The sequence below is a fragment of the Mesoplodon densirostris genome, chromosome 4 (assembly GCF_025265405.1).
Source record: "Mesoplodon densirostris isolate mMesDen1 chromosome 4, mMesDen1 primary haplotype, whole genome shotgun sequence".
Lineage (NCBI taxonomy): Eukaryota > Metazoa > Chordata > Mammalia > Artiodactyla > Ziphiidae > Mesoplodon > Mesoplodon densirostris.
In genome coordinates, this window is record NC_082664.1 from 4295004 (window position 1) to 4319727 (window position 24724).

The following is a 24724-nucleotide window of genomic DNA, read 5'->3' on the forward strand; positions in this document are numbered from 1 at the left end:
AAACTCACATATGTCAGAAATGAAGAGCTTATGGAGGGAGGGAACGCAAAGCTAAACAGTTTTATATTCTCCGTAAGCATTGATCACTCAAGTTGTGGAGAAGAAGGTTGTGTGCGTTTGGGAACCCAGTGAACATAGAGCCAGAGGTCGTTTACAGAGAAGCTGTCTTTAATTACTCTTATTGAGAAACACGTTTTCAGCGACAAGGGGGGACGAGGTGCTAGAGTGTATTTTGTAGAGCTGAAGTCTCAGGATCTTACTCTGAAATACACTGAAGCAAAAGCTTGAATATTACCTTCAAATTACCCGAGAAGCAGAACATCACCAGCTACACACTGCGACCTACCAGCTCCAAAGGGAAGTGACACGAGCCCACTGTCTCCGGGCCGCATACCTGAAAGTGGGGACTGGAGACACACTTGGCTAACTGCCGGAAGAGAGGCTCCATGATCTTCACAAACTCTGATGGTTCAATGACATCTAGAATCTCTTCTAGTTCATTTAGGAACATGACTTCTTTTGGGCTGTGAGTCTTTGGCCAGTACTTGAGAAGTGCCATCACCACCTACGGAAGAGACAACACACAGTGTGATGCCCTCTGTTTCTTCAGTAAGGTGTCCCCTCTGCAAAGCCACAAGATGAGGTGGTGCTTTTTTCCTTGTAGAAGGAACAGTGATTCAGTACATCAGAATGTGGGTTTTTTATAATTAGAGAGGTAGGTCTAATTTTATATGGTTTAGAATCACAGTTTTAATTTATGTGACCCACTCTGATTAACTACCATCTCAGTAAGAGTCAGATCCTTAAAAAAAAAAAAAAAAAAAAAAGAGGCAGGTAGGAGAATTCAGAGAGAACAAGACCAGTGGAGAAACACAGAGCATGTGAATTCGTATATGTATCTTAGTGTGGAGACATATACACAGGGGCACAATCGGTTTTTTCTCTCAAATTAATTGACTGTTCATATATATTTGTACACAAATATACATACACAGTGTGTGTACACAGTGTTTTCAGTCGTGCTAAAACACATCGGAAAGAGAGATGTCAAGCACTGATGTTAGCAAGCCCTCTGTGTGTGGCCACGGGCTGGTGCCCACCACTCAGTGCCCCAGAGCCCTCATCAAAGACTGGGGGCACGAAGACCCTCGCCCTGGGGCTGCTGAGAAGACTTTATTACTAGACCCACGCAAGTGCCTGAGGAGTTGCTGGCCGCAGCGAGGGGGTGGCAGCCTGGCCTTGGCTGGGGCCCCGCCCAGAGCAGCCTGTGAAGCCGCTCCCTGCGGGGCACGTCCAGTCAGGCGGTTGGTGAGTGTTGGGCATTGTGTTCCCTGCCCATCAGACAGGCAGTTTCTGCTGGGCAACCTTTCTGTTATCATGTTCCTGCAGTTCCCAAATTTCCTACCAGTAAAGGTTCTTCACCCAAAACTATCAGATTTGGCATGCAGATCAACAACACCCCTAAGAGTTTAGCTACTTAAAACAGTACAGAGATCCAAAACATTTATGTACGTACATGTAAAGCACATATACATACTTGCACACCTAACTGTACAACTGCAACTTGTTACTTAAAGCAGCTGTTTAGCCTTAACACAGAGATTTCTGGACCCATCATCCCGGCCCCCAGCCTCAGGACTGCTGTGAAAATCACTGCAAATGCTCATGCTTTCAGATTGGCTGGTGGTTTCCATTCACCAGTCATTTCTGGCTCCGCAGATCATGCCAATTGTGCTCACAGGCCAGCCTGTGAGTCCTCAGAGCAGTTAGAATCAAGGGGCTTTTCAACAACATTCATTTAGGACAGCTCTGTTTTGATGCTTTTGACCTTCAGGCTCCTGGACAATCTTTTATATTTTTACTCTTTATAAAATTCCAAAATTTACTTTAAAAGTGCTCCTAGTTTTGGAGTCTGACGCAAAAATTTATGACACAACTGTCTTTAAAGAGAGATTATTGGACTTCCCTGGTGGTGCAGTGGTTGAGAGTCCGCCTGCCGATGCAGGGGACACGGGTTCGTGCCCCGGTCCGGGAAGATCCCACATGCTGTGGAGCAGCTGGGCCCGTGAGCCATGGCCGCTGGGCCTGCGCGTCCGGAGCCTGTGCTCCGCAACGGGAGAGGCCACAACAGTGAGAGGCCCACGTACCGCAAAAAAAAAAAAACAACCAACCCCCCCCCCCAACAAAAAAAAAAGAATCTGCCTGCCAACGCAGGGGACACAGATTCGAGCCCTGGTCCGGGAAGATCATGCCATGGAGCAACTAAGCCTGTGTGCCACAGCTACTGAGCCTGTGCTCTAGAGCCCGCGAGCCACAACTACTGAGCCCACGTGCTGCAACTACTGAAGTCCGCGCGCCTAAAGCCTGTGCTCTGCAACAAGAGAAGCCGCCACCATGAGAAGCCTGCGCACTGCAACGAAGAGTAGCCCCTACTCAGCGTGACTAGAGAAAGCCCACGAGCAGCAACGAAGACCCAACGCAGCCAAAAAATAAATTAATTAATTAATTTAAAAAAAAAGAGAGATTATTTTTTAAAATGCATCATTTAATGATTTTCCTACTTTTTGCTCAAAAGCATTTAACAGATGTTTGGGTACCTACTATACTCTGTGTATTGGCATCACTTTTAAGAACACAGCAGATGCAAATCACCTCACAAACCCACCATTCCTTGTCATTTGGCAAATGGAATTTTATTAGGAGAAATACATTAAGCTGTGAACTATAGGACGCGATTTAGCTGTTCAATGTCTCTGGAAAAGGTATTATTTCTGGAATCAGAGGTATATGCTGGGCTCACTTTTCACGCTATTTGGAATGACCTATGACCAATACCCAACGTTTCAGCTGCTTCCGAGGGTGCCTGCATTTTGCAGAGTTGGGGTCTGCTCGGGGAATGCTACTCTGAGCCAACAATGGCTGCTTGCTGCTGGGCGCACTTCAGGATTGAGCTTTCCTGGGGAAACCCAACAGACGGCCTGCTCCCGGGGTGGGGGGAGGGGGTGGCTAGGGAAGGCAGGCCAGCCTGGCGTCCCAGGGAGCCCCTCTCTTGTCCTGAAACACCAGGGAAAAAGGCCACAGAGTAAAACTCAATCAGCCTCAAGAGACAGGTGGGTGGAAAAGTGCTCAACATGCCCAGAAAGCTTTTGGGCACTGTACAAAGTTTACAAATAAAAATATTAGTTACAGATTACAGACAGGAGCAACAAACGTCTTTTAAACGGATCAGACTTTAACAATTCCTGAACCTGGACACACACAGACTTCGGGGAGCCACAGGTGCAGGACCATGAGACGCACACGCAGGCCGAATGCCCTTCCCAGCACCTTCATGAGAGTGTACACCTTCATCTAATTACCTACATGCTTTCGATGCTGAAGTAAGACAAAATGGGCTTTGTATTGTCATAATACATGAAATTTCAAAGGAAGGAATTTACTGAGGCGAGGGTCTGAACATTTTTAATGTACAGAAAATTCATCTGCTTTCTGTAATCGAGAGTGCAATTATGTTATCTCTGCTGCAGGAGATTAAGAGATGAAGTGGTTCTGGGTGGAAATATTGGGGACTGGGTGTAGGGGGCTTGAGGTAGCTTTGTGCTCGTGCCAAGTCAGAGTTTTCTATCTACCATTTAAGATGGATGGACCGGGCTTCCCTGGTGGCGCAGTGGTTGAGAGTCCGCCTGCCGATGTGGGGGACACGGGTTCGTGCCCCCATCCGGGAAGATCCCACATGCCGCGGAGCGGCTGGGCCCGTGAGCTATGGCCACTGAGCCTGTGCATCCGGAGCCTGTGCTCCGCAATGGGAGAGGCCACAACAGTGAGAGACCCGCGTACCGCAAAAAAAAAAAAAAAAAAAAAGGCAATGAACTTAAAGATATTTCTCCAAAGAAGAAACACAAATGGCCAACACACATGTGTAAAGATGCCCAAGGTCACTAGTCATTGGGGAAATGCAAATCAAAAAACACTCACTAGGATGGTTATAATAAAAAAGAATGGAAAATAACAAGTGTTGGCGAGGATGTGGATTAACTGGAACCCTTGTGCACCACTGATGGGAATGCAAAATGGTGCAGCTGCTGTGGAAAATGGTATGGCATTTCCTCAAAAAGCTAACCACAGAATTACCACATGACTCAGCAATCCCACTACTGGGTATATACCCAAAGGGACTGAAAGCAGGGATTTTCACACACATGTTCATAGCAGTATTATTCACAACAGCCAAAATGTGGAAACAACTCAAATTTCCATTGACAGATGAATGCATAAACAAAATGTGGTCTAGCCATACAATGGAATACTATTCAGCCACAACAAGGAATGAATTTCTGGCACACACAACAATATAGGTGAACCTTGAGCAAATTACGCTGCGTGAAATAACGCCAGTCACAGAAGGACAAATCCTGTATGATTCCACTTCCATAAGGTATCTAGAGCCGTCAAATTCACAGACAGAAAGTAGACTCGAGGTTATCAGGGGGAGGGTGCAGGGTAAGTGGGGAGTTACTATTGAACGAAGACAGAGTTTCTGTTTGGGGCAAATGATAAAGTTTTAGAAACGGTGGTGACAGGTGCACGACAGTGTGAATGTAATTAATGCCACTGAACTGTACACTTACAACAGCAAATTTTGTTATATAGTATATTTTACCACAATTGAAAAAAATTAATAACCTAATATATTAAAAACCATTGAATCATACATTTTTTTAAGTACAGCAATTTATTAAACAAATACCTTTGATTTTTCTGATTTTTGTCCTGGAACAGGAAGAAATACCAAAAACATTTTAATGCTGAGGACTAAAATTCCAAATTGCAAGGTGCAAGACAGTTGGTGAGAAGTAAACAACAGTAATTGTATACCATCATATGAAAAGCAGGTTACATATAGAACAAAATTTGTTCCTGTACTAGATCTACTAATTTAAATCATGATGCTAATAATTATCAAATTACTACTAAGTATTTTCTAAGGACATGTTATGTGTATAGGACTATATTCTAGGCTATATTCTAGTTCCTGATTGGGTTCACAAGAAATATAAAACCTAGGTCTACCATATGAATCATACATTTTAAGTGGGTAAGCTGTATGGCATGTGAATTACGTCTCAATAAAGCTGATAAAAAAGTGTATTCAAATGCTTCAACTGGCACCTGACACACCCGACTTTGTGAATCTTGGCTACAATAGCCTTTTTATTTTTAATAAAGATAAAATGCCAAGAAACTTAGAAATCTAAACACTGACCAGTAGCAATCGAACGTTCATTTATGATCCAATGACCATAAAACAGTGCCACTATAACTTGGAAAGAATTTTCAAGACAGTAAAATCTCTTTAGTACAAGCATGTTGAATCCTTGCTACAATTCCTCTGACTGAAGCCAGTGACCTATGCTGTTAAACCAAGCGACGTGGGAGTATTAAACCGCACGTGATCTAGCAGGATGCCGTTCAGAGTAAAATGCAATAAGGGAGAAGACGGCCATCTTCTTACATGAACAATCACTTCGACAAGGGAACTTGTAGTTAAAATCACTAGTTTGAAAACTTGTAACACAGGAATGAAATCAGTTTGTGTTTACTAGTGTTATAACTTAAGATGAAGAAGCTGTCTTGGTGAAGCAGCCAGACTGTGATACTGACACTTAAAAGACACACACACTACATCACAAGGCCCTGACCAGAGGGGGTATACTTACCGGTTCAGTGAGGGTGCTGTCCTTTTCTAAAAACTGCACTACACAGTATGCCAGCTACAGTAAGAGGAGAAAAAGTATTAATATTCCATTTTAACATGGAAATGCTGTATCACCGTTAGACATCTTCCTGTGGGGAGACAGGGCCGGATGTGATCAGCGCTGTCCCCTGCCCGCACTGTCCCCCACAGCCCTTCTCCTGGGTGGACTCAGGCTCCGTCCAGTGGCCCCGCCGGAGGCTCTGGGAGGGGCTCTGAGGGAGGGACCCCAGGATCAATGTGCAACACAGATCAACTGCAGAAGGAACATCAGAAAGCTAAAATAAACCAGGAAACAGTCTTTTAGACCAACACCGACAAGCAAGGCCAGGTTTGGTGGGAGTTTTCTGGTGCCCTTTTTGGAGACTGTAATGGACAAGTAATCTAACTGCTGGGAAAAAGCAAATTAAAATCTGTTTCCATCTTAAATTCCTAAACTATTAATTTCTCATACAGAACAACTAACATGATAACAAACTGGCTGGATGTAAAGATAATACCAGTTAATAGGAATCAGAGGAAAAAACTCTAAGTAAAAGATTTCCCGGGCCTCCCTGGTGGCGCAGTGGTTGAGAGTCCGCCTGCCGATGCAGGGGATACGGGTTCGTGCCCCGGTCTGGGAGGATCCCATATGCCGCGGAGCGGCTGGGCCCGTGAGCCATGGCCGCTGGGCCTGCGCATCCGGAGCCTGCGCATCCGGAGCCTGTGCTCCGCAGCGGGGGAGGCCACAACAGTGAGAGGCCCGCATACCACAAAAAAAAAAAAAAAAAAAAAAAAAAAGATTTCCCAGGAAGCCAGTGTCATTAGAATCATCTAAGGACACACCTTTCTGATACCATGAGGCAAACTCCCCGAGGGAGGTCCCGCAGAATGGGGGTTCCTGGTCCTTGGACCCAGATGTTGGGCCCACCCGCCCTGCACCCACAGTGACCGGGCATCTCCCTAGAACCTTCTGCGCTGCAGTCAGTGTAGCTTACATTCTGTCTGTACGGAACTTAGAATAGTAAGAGTGAAGGAAAACGTAGACTTCCTGGGGAAACGCAGCTGACCAACCAGTTAGAAACCACTTATGGATCAGATTTTCAGTATAACCACAAAGTTATAAAAACCCCACAGGTTTTTTTTTTTTTTTAAAAAAAAAAACCCTTTTCTTTTTTGAAATATATATATTTTGGCCACGCTACACAGGATGCAGGATCTTAGCTCCCTGACCAGGGATCGAACCCATGCCCCCTGCAGTGGAAGCATGGAGCCCTAACCACTGGACTGCCAGGAAGTCCCCCAACAACTTTTTCTTAAGCCATCTTACTGGCCGTGGACACAGTGGCGTTGTCTTTGAGGTGCTAGGTTTCAGTCCCACCACGGGAAGCCTTCCTGAGAGGTCCTCCTTGACCCCTTCATCGCGTGAGCCACTCCCTTCTCAGTTTACAACCAATTTTGAAATTCTCCTTTCCTGAGGTTTTTCTGATTTTCTCAAAAACAATCTCTCTTTACTCCCTTATCCTTTCATTCATCACCAGAACCCTGACACCCAAGTCAACACTGTGATATAAGAGACAAAACACTCCCAGTTAGAGGCTGGGGCTCAATATCCTGAGTTCACTGATGTCCAAGCAGAGATGGACGAGCTCCTTCCTGGGGCCCACCAACACCACGGGAGGAGCCCTTACCTGAGGATGGTAGACGCTCAGAGACTTCACTTTGTGCAAAGGTAATAACACCTTCAATAAGAAAATCTTGTGCTCTTCTTTTAGTGGTAAGGCAAATCCATTAATTATACTGTGAAAACACAATTTATCCAAAGTTTGAATATTTACAAGTTCCAGATTAAAAAACATAATCTTTCTGTTTTTCTTTCAGTTTTTGTTTTCAGCGTGAAAACCAGCAAGCAAACTATGTGTGTCGGAAGAAAGGAGGGAGGAGAGTAGCAGAAATTAAAAGATCATTAAATACCTTCAGGGAAGTACAGTCATTTTTATCTTGTAACTACAGGACAATTTAAAAATTCTGAGTTTACAGGGAGCTACCCAGAAGAGCAGGAGTCTCTGGGGGCAAAACCTCCTTCCTTAGGCAGGGCCATGAAGACCGGGTAGTAGCTCGGGTGGAACGCCAGCACCCTCCTCCGGCCTTCACCATCTTTAGGAATTCACACTTCCCCAGAGAAATCCTGCCTCACTATGCTCGTGCTGGCAGAACAGAGGCTGGGTGTGCAAACTGGCGTTGTTTCAAAATCAATAAGAAAGCTGTTCCCTTCCGCAAGGAAAGGGGGTCCCCTGCTCTTAACCTCCAAGCTGAAGCTTTTGTTTGTGACATCAAGTATTTTATCTATTTGGCTTTATAACGAGGTAAGTTCCTGCAAGCTGCAGAAGCAGTTCAAGCGATTTCTAAATTGGTCCCTCCTTCATGAGCCTGGGGCACATGGGAGCTGCAGGCAGGGTAAGCCTGAAGTGGCCTCCAGGATGGTGTGTGCGTTCAAATGAGGGGACAGGAGAGGACCTCTGAGGCCCTTGCGTGCGGTGTGGCAGGCCCTCTGGACACTTTACTCAGTTCACCCCAGCCTTGCAACAACCTCAGACGTGAATATGAGTATCTTTCCATTTTATAGATAAGGAAATGGGAGGCGACAGTGGTTAAGTAAGGCCGGACAGCTAGTAAGGGCACCCACTCAAGCACTCACTACACTCTGCTGGGAGAGAGAAACCCGGGAATGTGTCAGTGTAGAGTTCTCCACGAGGACTGTCGTTTGTTTTACATTGTATCTGAAACAGCAAGGAGAGTTGTCTTCAGAAGGGCTGGACCATAGATCTACCAGATGACAACAGTGTTCCTTTGAAAAGCTTACTGTGTTCAGATAGTTCTGGGAATCATGAGGTGAACCACGAGTACAGTTTCTTCCCTGCAGGACTCCTCAAAACCTTTAGCTGCTAACATACACTGAATCCCCAAGTAAGGTGCTGGGGAAAAAGCACTTCCAAGCTTATTCAGCCGTGGAACCCTGAGGAACTCTGTTTGGGAATCAGTGAGTTAGGAGGTCTGACAGAAAACCTATAGGTCATTAATAAAAAAAAAAATAATAAAGATAGCAAGCAAGAACTCTACCTGGATTAAGACGATGAAATTTTGAAATGTTAATTATTTTATAAGTATACATATGAAAAATTTATAAAATCAAAGCAACACATTAGCATTTACTCGATACCCCAAATGTACAATAAACGACCTATTCTTCTTCTAAGTGTCAAATATAAACCTTAATGTAACTATTTTTAACACTGCTCCTGAGGAAATAATTGAAATTGTGTTCCCATAGTAATGCTCCTGAGGTACATGAAACAGAATCTACGTATGCAACCATAGGGATGGGAGAGGTTTGTCATTTAGTGTCATTTAGTTCTGATCCAAGAGCTCACTAGCCCTGGCCATTAAGTGAGGCTTCTTTTTTTTTTATTTTTTTTTATTAGTTTCTGCTTTATAACAAAGTGAATCAGTCACACATATACATCTGTTCCCACATCCCTTCCCTCCTGCGTCTCCCTCCCTCCCACCCTCCCCATCCCACCCCTCCAGGCGGTCACAAAGCACCGAGCAAGTGAGGCTTCTTTACGTCCTTCTAGAGAACGGTTTAAATTGCCTTGCCGTGGGGAGGGGGCTGTGGAATGCAATGAACTGGATCATTTTGGCATAAATTCCATCTAAGGCCTTTCGCTACCGATAACAAAGAGACAACTTACCTTCCCAGTATTTCCAGTAATTCTGCTATGCCATTGTGATGCTCTGTTTCATAAATAAATCTAGAAAAAGCAATTTGTCATTTAGAATTAGACACTGAAATAATGGCTGGAAAAGATTAAAATCCTCTGAATAAGAAAACAATGCTTTTAGGAAGAAAACCACGTAGCCAGGCAACAATAAGCAAATCTATTTGTGAAAACCGTTCCGGGGGCACTGCTAAGTGTTACCAGAGAGACTCCTCAAAGCCTGGACATGCAGACACTTGGAGGGCAGAGAGCATGGGCTTGCTCAAATTTCTCCCTCATGTTTCATTTTGAAAGTTTCAAACATAAAGTGAAAAGATGTTTACAGTGAGCACCTGTATTTCAACCACCAGATTTGACAGCGAACAACTTGCTGTTTGCTTTATCACACATACATCTCTCTATCCATCCCTTAATCCATTTTATTTTTTGCTGCATTTCAACCTAAGTTGACATCTTACTCAATTTTAAAGCCTCCAATATTTAGCACAGTCTCTGCAAAGGGTACAAGTTACTTCCTCACCACTGGGGTCGTCTCCCCTACGTCCTCACTGACACCTCACACTTTCCCTATGCTGCTTCAAGTGCCATCTTCTGAAACCTCCATCTGAGTAGCCCAACTCACCTGCCCCAAGAAACCACTCCCTCGGGGCCCCCGTGCATGCTCCCTGGGGCTCCCAGCAGCTCCTGCACCCTGTGTCAGCCTGAGGATGGGGATGAGGACTTATCGTTACTGCGTCCCTGGTGGTGCTAGGGCCGAGCCTGGCATCTGACCGGTGCTTGAAACACGACTGCTGAATAAACTGGGCCCAGGGAGAGGGAACAGGGACAGGAAACAGGAAAGCATCTTCTCTCTCCAAGGATTCCTCAGAAACAACCTGCTCCTGCCCCACAGCCTGGCTCACCTGGAATCAGGCTAAACCAACACACACAGCGAATTCTGCCTGAAGCGAGAGGTGTCTGGGGTCTGAAAAAGGTTCCTGCCTATCAGACAAAAACTACTAGTTTAGAGCCAGCTCTAGGCCAAAAGTAAGTGTTTGTGATGATGAAAATTTTTCATTGTACCTGTTTGAAACAAACGGAAGGTGACCTTAAAGTCCAGAACAGGTCAAACACCCACAAAGTGTGACGTACTCCTGAGGAGCGGGTCTAACGTCTCTAGGTTTTTGACAGATCTTTCAAAGGGGGGGCGTGGAGCGGGGAGAGAGCCCGTTTGGCTAGAACAAAGGGGGGCGACGGGCGGGCAAGGCAGGCATACGGAGGCTCGGACACCAGCTTAGACAGATCGGAGTTGAGACCACAGGGACCGGGGTCAGAACCACTGAACAGCAAAACACAGTGACACGGAAACAAATGTGGCCACAGCACGGAGCCGAAGCAGGAAAGGGCCCGTGATGGACCTCCGCAGCCCGGCTGGTCAGATCAAGGGCAGTAGGGGACAGGCTGTGCTGTGCGTGGGGCACCCGTGTCGGCCTCAGACACGTCGGCCCCGCCATTGCCCCTGCCCTGAGATGGAAAGCCGGCCTCATGGGAGCCCCAGCCTCCCTGGGCATCTACACGGGGAGGCGCTTTAGTTTGTTTGTGAAACTCCACCTGAGGTTCCCTTCACGTCACCTGTTTTATTTGAAATACTTAAAACAGTTTAGATGTACAAAGTAATAGTGTGACCACCCAACTTCAGTCCCTCTCCCTCTTGTTTACACCTGGAGGGCTGTGCGGGCAGCAGGTGGGCGAGGCTCCTGAAGCCTGGGTGCTCGGCTCTGGCTTCTGGCATGTGGAGGTGGCTGAGCCCCTGGGCACCACTTGTGATCTGTCTCCAGCAGTACTAACGTTTAAATAAGGACAGCCTTTAGCCAAAAGCCATTTTGTTTTCCTAGATCAACACTGCTATATTCTCATCGGTAAATTCTTCATTCCTGACTATTTTGTAGATTTGGAGTAGGTATAGGAAAGAGAATTAAGTGTAGCTCCCTTTCTTTCTTTTCCAGAGGGAAACAAGAAAGTGGGGTGCAAAACAGGAAGGAAGCCCTAAGGGCCCACGCAGAGCAGGCTACAGTGTTCCTCCCTCTTTCAGCAGAAAGGAAGTAGGACTCTCCCAAAACTGCGCTGGAACCTGCCTGTGAAGGACAGTCTCCAAAACGGACGCCATCTATTCCTCTCCCTCCTGGAGGACGTGTTCTGTGCCTCACACGCAGAGGTGGAAGTCACTCCCCCTTGAAGCTGGGCTGTCCTCAATTCCCTGAGAGGCTCTGATCGATACAAAGGGACGAGGCTGGTCCGCACCAGGCCCCAGCCAAGCCCTGAGGAGCACTGGCAGCCACTGCAGAACTGTGCCCCGGGGTCGCCTGTTCACATTCGCAGAGCCCCGGGCAGGTCACAGAATGAGAGGAATGGCAAACAGCTGAGTTAAGCCCCCAAGCCATGGGGGCTTGTTCAACAGCAGAGAGAACTGAACCCCGGGCTCCACCTGTGACCCGACCTTCAGGCTCCGCTGTTTGCCAAGCGGGCACGATCCCTCTCCCAGAGCTGCGCTGAACTCACCTGTGAAGGTGCCGACTAGAGTGAGAACCCACAGAAGTAAGGAGGAGCCTCACACTAATACTTTCAGGAAGGTCAACCAAACACGCCTGAAATACTGTCTAACCGGCCGTAGCTGCACCACGGGGGACGCAGAGGAGTGGAATATCGCTCTCGAGATCACCTGCAGTTTTTCTCACATGGAATGAGGAGGGGGCGGTGCTGACGGTGGAGAGCCCGGCCGGCTGTGGGATCCACAGGACCTGCTTCCTCCTGAGCGGACGCATCGAGCACGGCGTTTACAGAAAAGACTCCTGAACACAAAACCAGGACACCACACACCCCAGTGCTGTGTGCAGCTGGGCTGCACTCCGTAACGTCTGAACAACAGCCTCGTTAGGGAGTTCGGTTACTAAGTCAAGGTTCCTTAAGGGATGAGGCCTTCTCTACTTCCTTCACGCAGGCACTGACTGGTGATTCTGCACAGAACCTACGTGAGCAGGGAAGAAACCTTCAGGCAGAGCTTCCATTTTAGCCTAAAAGACTGGAACTGAAATCCTACCTGACCGCTGTTGATTAAATAGTGTATGCTACATTTTGATAGATAAGTACGTCGGCCAAGGAACAGTCTTGTTAAAAAGGAAACACGACACCAAGAAATACAAAATAGGAATATGACATTTAGGCAACACGATGCCACCACCTAAGCCGGTGTGTCCAGCCTGGGCTCTGTCATATAAACGGGCTGTGGGGAGCTTGGAGGGAGTTTGAAGGGAAGCTACGTGCAAGCTGGAGGTTCCGACACCCAAAGGCCACATCACGTGTGAAGATAAGGAGGGCGCTGGACCTTGCGACCGCAGGTGGGCAGGGTGAGGGACAGCAGGGACTGGCCGCCCGTCACCGCCAGGACTCATCACTGCCTGCGGCATCCTAGAGTGAGGGGCATGTGGGGTAAGCTGTCCCCTACAAACTCATGGAGTCGACTGCTCGTGCAGTGAGCGTTCCAGGGACAGAGAAGAAACCACGCTAACGGTTTCATCCATCAACGTTCACCTGGAGCCCCCAGGAGCCAGGCAGGAAGCTGGGGCTGGGGCTGTGAGATAAGCGCTGGCTCGATGCCTGCCCTCCCAGGAAGCCGGACCATCCGCCAAGCTGCGGGCCTCCCTGGTGAAGCAGGGATGTCTCCGGAAGCCTGGGAGGGTGAGGAGAAGGGCTGGTGGAAGGAGACATGAGCACGTTCCAGGAGGATCAAGCGAGGCTGAGAGGCCCTGGTGTGGAAGGAGCCCGGAGCCTGGGGGGCACCCGAGGGCTCGCCCAGGACCTACACCCGCGCGTCCAAGGAGCGTGTCGGCATGGGAGTCGGCGGATGGAGGGGTGCGACTCAGAGGGGTGGCGACAGGGAGGCCGCGTGAGGGGTCACGGGGTCAGGCTGAACACCGAGCTGGACTGTCAGAACTTTCCTCCAGGAGCCCTGCGGCGGGGCCCTCCCCACTAAGACAGAGCCAGGCCTCTGTGGTCCTGCAGGCCTGGGGAGGCTGCGACCGCTGAACACTGCGCTGCCTCAGCCACTGCTTCCAGCAGTGCACGACGGGAGTCTCCAAAGATTCCCTACTTCACTCCTCACTCCTTCCTTCTTTCACTGAGACTCAGCGGGGAGAAACGAGCACCACACAGGTGCGAGGAAACCGCGGGCTCTGGATGGAGCGATTCATCCACATCCAGAAGGAACCACATTCAGGGTGACCGGGCCTGCCCGTAAAAGCCGGAACAAACACCGGGTGTGAGCTGGGGGGCAGGCGGAAGGAGGGAAGCAGGCACAGAGGGAAGGGGGCCCTGCCCAGAGCAGAGGCGGAGGTGTAGATGGGGCCCACCTGCCCACGACAAGCCAGCTGCTCAGAAACAGCCACTCCTGCTCCTCAGCCGCTTTGCTAAAGGAAACGATGAGGTGGGGCATCGAGTGTGAACAGGAGCGTCAGCATGCAAAAGGGAAATGTCACCCACACACTGACTTACCTATAAAATATATTATTTATCTGTTTTCTGATGTAAGCTCTTAAGCCTAAGAATTTTCCATAGATTCGGTGAAGGGTAGTTTTAAGAAAATCTCTCTCGCGAGGATCTTCACTGTCAAAGAGCTCTAAAAGCTTCAAGAAGAAAAAGACACTCAGTGATGTGGTATTCTCTCTAACGGTAGATTACAGCATTTGTAGTTTCAGCTAGCTTGTACCTTACCTGCAATACAAACTTCTGATCAATATATTTCTTCGCTATATTAGGTTGGAAATCTGGAGACTCTAAAAATCTTAAGAAAAACTCATAAACAAGCTAGGAGGAAAAAAAAACCACAATAAGTCAAATAACATGGTATTTTATTAAACGGAGATTAAAAATACACCATGAGTTGAATCTTTGTCTGCAAATATCAGCCTTAAAAAAAGGGCACATATCTAAAGGATTTATGTCAAATCACATGGCTTAATTATAACTGATGATGGTAATTGTTTTATTTATTAGCTAAGAACCGCAGACTATATCCTTAAATGGCATTTAAACAAATGATTTCAATGGCTGTTGTCACCAATGCTCAGAGACCACAGTGCACAGCAGCCATAAGCCGGGCTGTGACCAAATTCCAGGTGGGATTTGCAGCCTGTCACCTCCAAGTGTCCCGGCAGAAAGTCAAGTGGACAGGAAGCTGAGAGTGTTAGGTGAGCAGGTCACAGACACAGTCACCCGGGGCCGGGACGTTCCTCCCCCTTCAAGAATGGTTACACATCTGTTCCCCATTGAGCTCCTTCCCAGGTTTTTCACCTCCCCGTCTCCCCTCCTTCAGCCGACCCAGACCTCCCGATCTAGCTCGGGGGGGTGGGGGTGGGGGTGGGGGGGCATGTGCCCTGCCCAATCAACCTTTCTCCTTAAAAACGTGTTAGAAAAAAGGCATCAGTCAAGCAGATGGGCCTCGGGGCGCACAGCAGGCACACAAACTGAGAAATGTTTGCATAAGACCTCCGACCTCAATTCCACGGTCACTTTCACTGAAAATATACTGATAATTCTGTATCTTTGTAGTTTCTGCCGAGTGTCCAAACAAACAAAAAGCCATTAAATGTTCTCTCTTTTGCTAAAGTACTTCTCTCACATGTACAGGTTTGCAGGGTCTATGACACCGAAGTGCAGAGGCCCATCTGCGACCAGCTGGAGAGGCCCAGGCCCAGGGCTCCTGCTTCGGAGAACCCCCCGACCCCACGCTGACCCCCGCCCTTCTGGGTCTGGTGCACCCCCAGAGTCCAGTACCTGCAGGTGAGGCCAGGCTGCTTCTAACGTTGGCTCGTCTTCCTCTGGGTCAAATTCTGCTCCCGTAGGGTTGGAGGAAGGTGGTAATGTTCGAAACATGTTAACTGCAAACTAAAATCCACATATCCTATAATTATAACCAGGACATTAAACATATTTACAGAGAACATTTCAAACAATCTTAAGAAATTCTAATGATAACTGCTTCCAGTGGTTATCTGGCTCGTCCTTATTCTCCAAATTCAGAAGTGGTGTGGGTCCTGAGAGCCTGGGTCAGAGCCACAGCTAGACCCACGGCCGTAGATAGCCAGCCACCAAGGTTCCTGGCTGACCTTTCAGATAACCAGTGCCAACAGATGCTGATGGGCAGGGATGACACCTAAGGCCTTTGTTCTATCCAGTAAGTGCAGAGCAAGGAGAAAGTTCAAAGCACTAGTAAGAAAAGGGTGAGATTACGAAAGAAACAGCAGAGATCAAAGAACTGAAAACGCTGAGAAAATGGCAGAGGCCGCTTCACACCGGAGGTCGTGCACAGCTTCCCTGCCAAAGAAGTCCTCTGCAGTGACAGTGATGAGAGCGGCAACAGTCAAGACAGAGTAATTTCCAGGTGGGTGGCTAGAGGATCGTTTCCAGAGAAAGGGCCGCAATGTTAGCAAGGACAGGAGTCGGCATGTCACGGGACAGCCTGGTCCGTGTGCCCAGGGACTGGATGGGACACACAAAGAGGAGATTCCTCTGGAGTCTGGACGATTCCCTTGCATGTCTCATGGCCCTTTTCTCTGCTCTCCACCCTGTACTGTCCCTCACCACCCTCCCCCACCCCAGGCTCCAAGCAATCTCCATCATAAAAATCAGCGTGTTTTATTTACAACAGATGTTTTCTACATAAAGTCCACAATTCTTTGGAGCACAGGTACATTCTCCTGCCTGTATGGTTAATATGAATAAAGCACAACATATATTGACAGGTTCCTGATATAGTTTTTCACCATCACCAATTTATAACCTATGTTTCTTTCAGAGTCAGTTTAAAAATGTTACCTCACCGAATCTTTGAACATGCCATATGCCGGTTACAGAGCTCGACTCTAGTGATCAAAAAAAGCCCTCCGTCCTTCCAAGCCCAGAAGCACAGAATCAAAACACCCGACCTACAAGACAGAATCCGACTCCACTACAACAGCGAGGGTCTCTACAGAGAGTTCAGAGCAAACCTGGCCGTTCAGATAACAGTCTTGTAAAGACCAAGCTAAAACTCCATGGCACCCGTTTTGTTTTATCCTGTCTTCCTGTAACACCATTTTCCATGAAGTAAAACACACACTCCCCAAGTCCTGGGCCCTAGAAGCTCCGAGCATCCAATGTTTGCTGTCTGCGTCGTGTGAGAGGAGCAGACGCAGACAGTCCAGGAATGGGAGCAACAAAGAATGGCTGGAACAAGTAACTAAAAGCCACAAACAGGGAATGAAAGAAATCTTTTAATAGAAATATGAGTAATGCTCCTCTGACGTAAGTAAAAAGAAGAGGAGGTCTGGAACCGGTGAATGGGGTGCGTGCACAGGGCCCTGCAAGAGGCCTCCCAAACCATAGTGACCGGCGAACACAGGCTGGGACAGGTGTTGTCAGGTAGAAGGGGCGCGTCCTCCATCGCTGGTCCCCAGGCCCCCGGATCCCAAAGCCCACAGAACAGAAGAAGGGGACACTAGGAGCCCGGCCATCGTCTCCTCTGGGCCTGCGGGGTGGGGATGGGGGCAGCAGAACCAGCCCTGTCACCCCCGGTCGTGGAGTGCGGAGAGGACAGGGTCAGAAAGGAGCCCAAGGCCTCTGTGGGGCGTGGCACTCCTGGGGGGCCGCGGCACTCCTCGGGGAGCTTCCCAATCCTCTCCCTCAAAGCCAGTGATCGGGGGCTCCAAGAGTCGCCCAGAGACCAGGGTGGGGACTGTGGATCCAGGCTGCGTCCCTGGGGGGCAGAGGTGCCTGTGGGCACCGCCGCGCTGCCTCTCTGGGAGACTTGCCCGAGTGCCCGTGATATCGTGGCACAGGGCACCTAGAGGGGAGCACACACACGGGCCACCCCAGAGGCTGCACGTGAGGGTCGCGGGGGTCAGGGGGGAGAGCGCAGCAGTCAGCTCGCCCGGGCAGGGGCTGGAGGCTGGGGCACAAGGGGGGATGGCTGCCCCTCAGGGAGGGTCTTTTGGGAAGCCCAACGCTCTCCAGAGCACAGATGCCCCCTGGGAGGGGCTGCCACCCGGGCAGAGGCCAGGCTGCCGCAGGACATCAGGCACAGGCGCTGCGGCCCTCGGCCCCTCCTCTCCCGCTTCAGGTCCCTCACTGGCCAGGCTGCCCAAGGGGAAGGTGGGGACAGATGAGGTTCTGAGTCTGGGACTGAAGCAATAAACTAGGTGCGACAGCTGGAACCAGAGGAGCAGGGAAGGGAGATATAACAGATTGTGACTAAAGGCGATGGCTGAAAAAAATAAAACGTACCCGTGTGACGGCTCAGAGTACCCATTATTCAATCAGACAGCAATCTGAGTGTCACCGTGATGGCGTTTAGTAATTGTGGTCACATCTAGATCAGCTGACTTTAAGTAAAGGAGAACGTGGGTGGGCCTCAACCCATCAGGTGAAAAGCCTTCTAAGAGCAAAACTGGTTTCCCTGAGGAAGTAATTCCACTGTGGATGGCAGCGTCTGAGCCTGCCTCACGGAGTTCAGATTTGCCCCGTCTGACTCCACGAGGCATAAGACAGTTCCTCAAAAATCCACCCACCCACCCACCCACCCATCCATCCATCCATCCATCCCTCTTTCTGTCTCTCTCTGTCTGTCTCCATCCGACTGGTTCTGTGTCTCTGGAAGGACTCTGACTGATCCAGTCAGCTGAGATTCCTGAGTAACCTGCTGTAGTAAAGCTAATGATTCCAGCCTAAAGCTGAAGTCCCACTGCACAGTGTTCAGTTCAGCCCGTCTGCAACACCTAAACATTCACCGAATCCCAGGTGCTGAGTCAGGGGCCTGCAAGGGGCCAAAGACCAACTTGCTTGGAATGCAAAAGTCCCCTTTTCATGTCCTGGGAGGATGACCATCCTCGAACCAGGAAGTTTTATTACTGGCCAACTCTAATGGATAAAAAGTTCTATCTTTCACACAACAAAAACCTCACACTGTAATTTCTACCCTCTTTTCCTACCACATTGATTTAATGCTCACCTCTAGAAAAGGCTAAAGATACTAAAAACTAGTATGTAGATTAAAGAGCAGAAGGCAAAAAGCAGGCCACCTGGAGCTGGCCATGGGTTTCTAACCCGCCAACATTTCTTAGCACAGCAGCTTCAGGGGCCAAGTTAGTTGAGTGCCGTGGCGTTGACATCTGCATGCTGTCTACATGCGGTGGAGTTTAGTCTGAGAGCCACAGAAGCTGATCGTTGTCAGCATCACGCCATAGAAACCAGAGGGAATCTGTTTCTACTGTAGCTCTAGAAGTCTTAGATCTGATGCAGATCACGCAGATCCATCACAACCTCTCAGCTGAGACACACTGATTCGGAGTGCACCGTGATCCCTGGACACAGAGCTAGAATCAGCTCTTGCACAGAGAGGCAGCATGGCCTCAGGGGACAGCCTCACCAGGCCCTCTTCTCACTCAGACCAGGACCCGAGACTGAGAAGCCTGCTCAAGCTTTGGTTTCCTCACCTGTTGAAAGAGGGAAATCCTTTCTTTGCACTGGGCACGTGTGAAACAGACACATCACCACGCGTGCAGGTGTGCACATATGTGACTCACACAGCCCCCGAGTGTGGCGTGGACTGACCATGGTAGTAGGAAGCACCTGCTTTTACAGCTGTCTTGACATTTCTACTTTCAGTATTTAAATGATCCTGCAGATGTTCTTCTCCCAGTTGCTAAATTTATTGAATAAATGCAAACCAAAATGGCTCAAGAAGCGTTTATGCAAAATTCTCACAATTCAATAACACGCAGCCTTTCTATACCTGTAATATTCATCACCAGTGGGTGAAGTAATAAAATATCCATGCTGTGACACAACTGCAGTACAGTGGAACATCTAAAGGTTTAAGACAGGAAGGGATACGCTCCAAAAAGAAACGCTGATCATCTAATTTCAGAGACAACAAGGAAAGAAAGGTTGATTATTCAGTTCTCTGTTTAAAACCACAAAGGTTTTCTCTTTATTTTTTTGGGGGGGCGGGTGGGGCTGCGTTGGGTCTTCGTTGCTGCGCGCGGGCTCTCTCTAGTTGCGGCGAGTGAGGTCTCCTCTTCATTGCAGTGCGCCGGCTTCTCACTGTGGTGGCTCCTCTTGTTGCAGAACATGGGCTCTAGGTGCGCAGGCTTCAGTATTTGCAACATGAGAGTTCAGTAGTTGCGGCTCGTGGGCTCTAGAGCGCAGGTTCAGTAGTTGTGGCGCACGGGCTTAGCTGCTCCACGGCATGTGGGATCTTCCCGGACCAGGGATCGAACCTGTGCCCCCTGCACTGGCAGGCAGATTCTTAACCACTGCACCACCAGGGATGCTCCAAGGGTTTTCTACTATGCTACTGATTTTGTTTTATTCATGTGGTAGGATTTATAAAGGTGAGTCCACCAAAGGCCAAATTACAGCTCTGTATCCTGTAACAGGAATGCCCGGTTCTGAGGGTCATATTGCTAAGATACATTTCGGAGGTGGGGAGGTAGGGAGCCCTTCCACATTATTATTATTATTATTATTATTATTATTTTTTCCAGTACGCGGGCCTCTCACCGCTGTGGCCTCTCCCGTTGCGGAGCACAGGCTCCGGACGCGCAGGTGCAGCGGCCACGGCTCACGGGCCCAGCCGCTCCACGGCATGTGGGATCCTCCTGGACCGGGGCACGAACCCGCGTCTCCTGCATCGGCAGGCAGACTCCCAACCACTGCGCCACCAGGGAAGCCCCTCCACATTATATTTTAAATAGAAAGCTGTCATTTGGTTGCAAATGATATAACTGGAAAAACCAACAGAGACAACAGTCCGACCATCACAGCTGGGCCACCCTTACAAAAACCCAAAACCCAAACCTAACAGCAACATCTTCTCCACCAACAACAGGCAACGAGGAAACACAACTGACAGGAGGACCCCAGGTACTAGGCCACAAAAAGGACCAAGGGCCTAGGGACTCACAACCCAGTTACAAGGCTTCAATGAGAGCATGAAGACCCTAAGAAAGGCGCCGAAGGACACCCGAACGAGGACCCTTCCCTTCTCCAGCGTGAGATGACACTGTATCACAAAGATGTAACTTCTCCACAAAGCAATTTATACTTTAAAAGCAATCTTACATGTAACTCTAACTCGTTTTTTAGGTGGATGGTAAAAATCCTAGTAGCAATCTTAAAGGGAAGAACTGTCCCTTTCCTCACTTGTAGAATTAGTTCAATCTGGTTTCACAGCAGAATTCAGGTATCATCCTGGGGAATGTTCACTTGACGATTCACTCACTGCTGACCCTCCAACACCTGCCGTAGCGCCCGGCAGCTAGTAGAGCCTCCAAGACCTGCTGAGAGCAAGTGGATCCTTTGGGAAAAGCACCTGTCAGTCACCTTATTAACTGCAACACCACGTAATTACCTGAAAACTGCCCGATTAAACCTTAGCTCTCAGCTGCAGTGTAATTTCGTCAGGGGAGCCTCCCCCGACCCCAGGCCCAATTGGGTCCCTGATTTCAAGCTCTTCTATCATCCTGCCCCTTTGCTTTGTGATCTTTGTCTCAAATATAACCGGATGGTCGGGTAATTCTTGGCCTCATGTCTTCCCTCCTGGCACCACCTCCCAAGGCCCACGGCACTGCCTGGCACAGAGCAAGCACTCACACGAGGGGTGAGTGAAGCTGGGTCTCCTCCTCCACTAATCCACGTTGCCACTTTCTCTAAGGCAAGAGCTTCTTTCAAAGAATGCAGCTTTACCTCCAAATAGAGGCCCGAAGAAAAGAACTACAAGCTAAACTCTTACTTGGAACAGCTTGCTATGTTTACAATCACTAAAATATGCTCTCAATCAAAGTTAAAGATATAGAAATAAATACCTACAAATCTTTGTAGAATTCTTAATCAAGGAAATTTACCCTCAAGTTTTCAAACAGTGGACTTTTAAATTTTATGACCATTTCACAACTAAGTGTATAATAGCATCTTCTGCAAATGAAAATATGCTAGTCATTTATAATTATGCATAGGAGTTTATTCTTTTATTTTTGAGTTTAAGAATAGAAAATTTACCTATAAAAGATAGCCACTCATCTGTAATACTTATAATTCAATTGGTGTTATTTAAACACAACATTGGAGCTGGAAATTTTTCTTAAGTTGTTTACTCTGGTCCAAAGGTGAGTTTTACATAAGGCTTCTGAAGGATGTATTCCCTGGTATCTTGTTATGAAAAACCTCAATGCAAAACAGTTGAATTTTATAGTGACTAACGATATAGCCACCAACTGGATTTTACCATCACTGTTCTTCCCTGGTGGTCCAGTGGTTAAGACTCTGTGCTCCCAGTGCAGGGAGCCCGGGTTAGATCCCTGGTCAGGGAATTAGATCCTGCATGCCGCAACTAAAAGATACCACATGCTGCGACTAAGACCTGGCACAGCCAAATAAATAAATAAATATAAAAAATAAAATAAAATTTAAAAAACAAAACAAAAAACTATACATTCTGCATTCTACGTGATAGAAATGAACTGAAAAGGGAAGGGAAGCTTCAGAGCTAAAGTACTTATTTCCTAGTCATATATGTAGACCCAACTGTTTTCTTGCTGTGCGCCCCCCCCCACTGACTAGATGCATACAGTTACAAAATTATAAATTATGCAAATAACCTTCAGTTAGTATGTTTTCTAGAATCGTTGTTGGATCACCTGTGTGGATGGAATTAAGTACTGATTGAGTATCTATTATAAATGAAGCAGAGACTTACACTTCTGGACAAGACAGAGTAACAGGAATGGGATTTGCCCTACTTCCTGAAACAACCAAAAAACCCAAGGAAAAACACACGGAATTCTGGTTTGCAAGACATGGATTTCAGACAGTGCAAGACAGAGAGAGATTTCTGAGAGATGGGAAACAAATGCCCCGCTTTCTCCTTTGACAGAATTTCCAGGTTGCAGCACAGGGAGGATGAACCCAGGTGAAGTCCAGCAGACACAGGTGGTTAGAATCTGCAAGGCAAAGTCCCAGAGAGAAGAGAGCTGCACAGAGAGAACTCCAGAGATCGCAGAGGTCCTCCTGAACTACTCAGGAAGTGGACTGATTGGCCCATCGGGGTGAGAAAACTACTGGAGGCTGCAAAAAGAACCACCTGAAAAGACCAGAGAGACCCAGTATTCACCCAGGGCCAGAGCAGTTCCTGTTCCCATCAACCAGACTGGAAAAATCCATTAATTCACAGAGGACTGGGCTCATAATCAGAAGGGTCTTGTCTCAGTCATGGGGGATAATTAGCCATAGGGTGATTATGACTATAGTCCTTCCTAACACATCTTAAAAGCAAGAACCAAAAGGATCAAACTGTTTGCAAGTAACTGCATCCCAAACAAATCTCCAGATATTAATAGAAATATATAAGTATGCAGTACTCATCAAGGCAAAATCCACATGGTCAGACATCCAATAAAAACTGACCAGACACACAGAGCAGCATGAAAAATATCATTTATAACAAGAAGGAAAACCAATCAACTGAACTGACCTGGAATTGACACAATGGTAGAATTAACAGATAAGGCTAAAAATAGTATTCTATGTGTTCAAAAAGTTAGGTGGAGACATGAAGATATTGAAAAGACATAAACTACATGAGATGGAGACTACAATGTGAGATGAAAAATTTACGGAGGGAAATTAACAAAAGCTGAGACATTGCAGAAGAGGTTACTGAACTTGAAGACAGCAAAGGGAATCACCAAATGAAACACACAAAGAAAAAAAAGACTTTAGAAAAAAAGAGCATAAGTCAGCTGTGGAACAACTCTATGAGGCCTAACACACATTTCAGTGGAGCCTCTAAAAGATAAGGTGTGGGAGACAGAAAAAAATATTTGAAGAGATAAGGGCCAAATACTTTCCTAAATTTCCTAAAAACTATAAACGAACTCCACAGACAAGAAAAAGAAGGAAACTACACCAAGGCACATCATAATCAAGTTGCTTGCTTAAAAAGAACAACAGAAAAAATCTTAAAAAGTAGCCAGAGGAGAAAAAGATACATTATGTCCAGAGGAACAGAGATAGGAATGGCAGCAGATTTCTTATCAGAAACAATGCAAGCGAGAAGACAGTGGAGCAAATTTTTTAAAGGATTAAACTTTGACCTGTTGTTCTATAACCACCAGAGGTATTGTGGGTTCAGCTCCAGACCACTGCAATAAAATGAATGTCAGAAAAAAGTTAGTCACACAGTTTTTGATTTCCCAGTGGTTATAAAAGTTATATTTAAACTATACTGTAGTCTATTAAGTGTGAAGTAGCATTATGTCCAAAAAAAAAAAGTGCATACCCTAGTTAAAAAAATACTTTATTGCTAAAAAATGCTAACCATTATCTGAGCCTTCAGAGAGTCAATCTTTTTGCTGTTGGAGGGTTTGAAATATTTTGAGAATTACCAAAATGTGACGCAGAGACAGGAAATGAGCAAATGATTCTGGAAAAACAGTGCCAATAGACTGGCTTGATGCAGGGTTGTCACAAACCTTCAATTTGTGAAAAACACAATATGTGCGAAGTGCAATAAAGTGAAGCATAATAAAATCAGGTATGCCTGCATATCTTTCAAAGTCAAAGGCAATCCATCGACAGATGAATGGATAAAGATGAGCACATATATACAATGGAATATTACTCAGGAATAAAAAGAAATGAAATTGAGTTATTTGTAGTGAGGTGGATGGACCTAGAGTCTGTTACACAGAGTGAACTAAGTCATAAAGAGAAAAACAAACACTGTATGCTAATGCATATATATGGAAACTAAAAAAAAAAAAAAAAGTGGTACTGATGAACCTAGTTGCAGGGCAGGAATAAAGAGGTAGACATAGAGAATGGATTTGAGGACATGGGGTGGGAGGGGGAAGCTGGGATGAAGTGAGAGTAGCATTGACATATATACACTACCGAATGTAAAATAGTTGGCTGGTGGGAAGTAGCCGCATAGCAAAGGGAGATTGGCTCCGTGCTTTGCAATGACTTAGAGGGGTGGGATAGGGAGGATGGGAAGGAGGCTCAAGAGGGAGGGGATATGGGGACATGTGTATGCATTTGGCTGATTCCCTGTTGTGCAACAGAAACTCACATGGTACTGTGAAGTAATTATACTCCAATAAAGATCTGTTAAAAAAAATCAAAGGCAAAAGAAAGACTTTTTCAG

General features: G+C 47.2%; 1 protein-coding gene across 8 annotated transcripts in view; it reads right to left on the reverse strand.

The window, feature by feature from the left end:
* PPP2R5C (protein phosphatase 2 regulatory subunit B'gamma) overlaps nucleotides 1-24724 on the reverse strand; it is a 134721-nt gene that overhangs the window by 17156 nt on the left and 92841 nt on the right. For all 8 annotated transcript variants that reach the window (XM_060095632.1, XM_060095626.1, XM_060095633.1 and 5 more), the window contains 7 exons: nucleotides 15319-15429; nucleotides 14257-14349; nucleotides 14038-14168; nucleotides 9484-9543; nucleotides 7423-7531; nucleotides 5718-5771; nucleotides 395-565 (listed from right to left, as the gene is read on the reverse strand). In XM_060095632.1, coding sequence (XP_059951615.1) covers nucleotides 395-565; nucleotides 5718-5771; nucleotides 7423-7531; nucleotides 9484-9543; nucleotides 14038-14168; nucleotides 14257-14349; nucleotides 15319-15429 — 729 coding nt within the window. The remainder of the gene's footprint in view (nucleotides 1-394; nucleotides 566-5717; nucleotides 5772-7422; nucleotides 7532-9483; nucleotides 9544-14037; nucleotides 14169-14256; nucleotides 14350-15318; nucleotides 15430-24724) is intronic.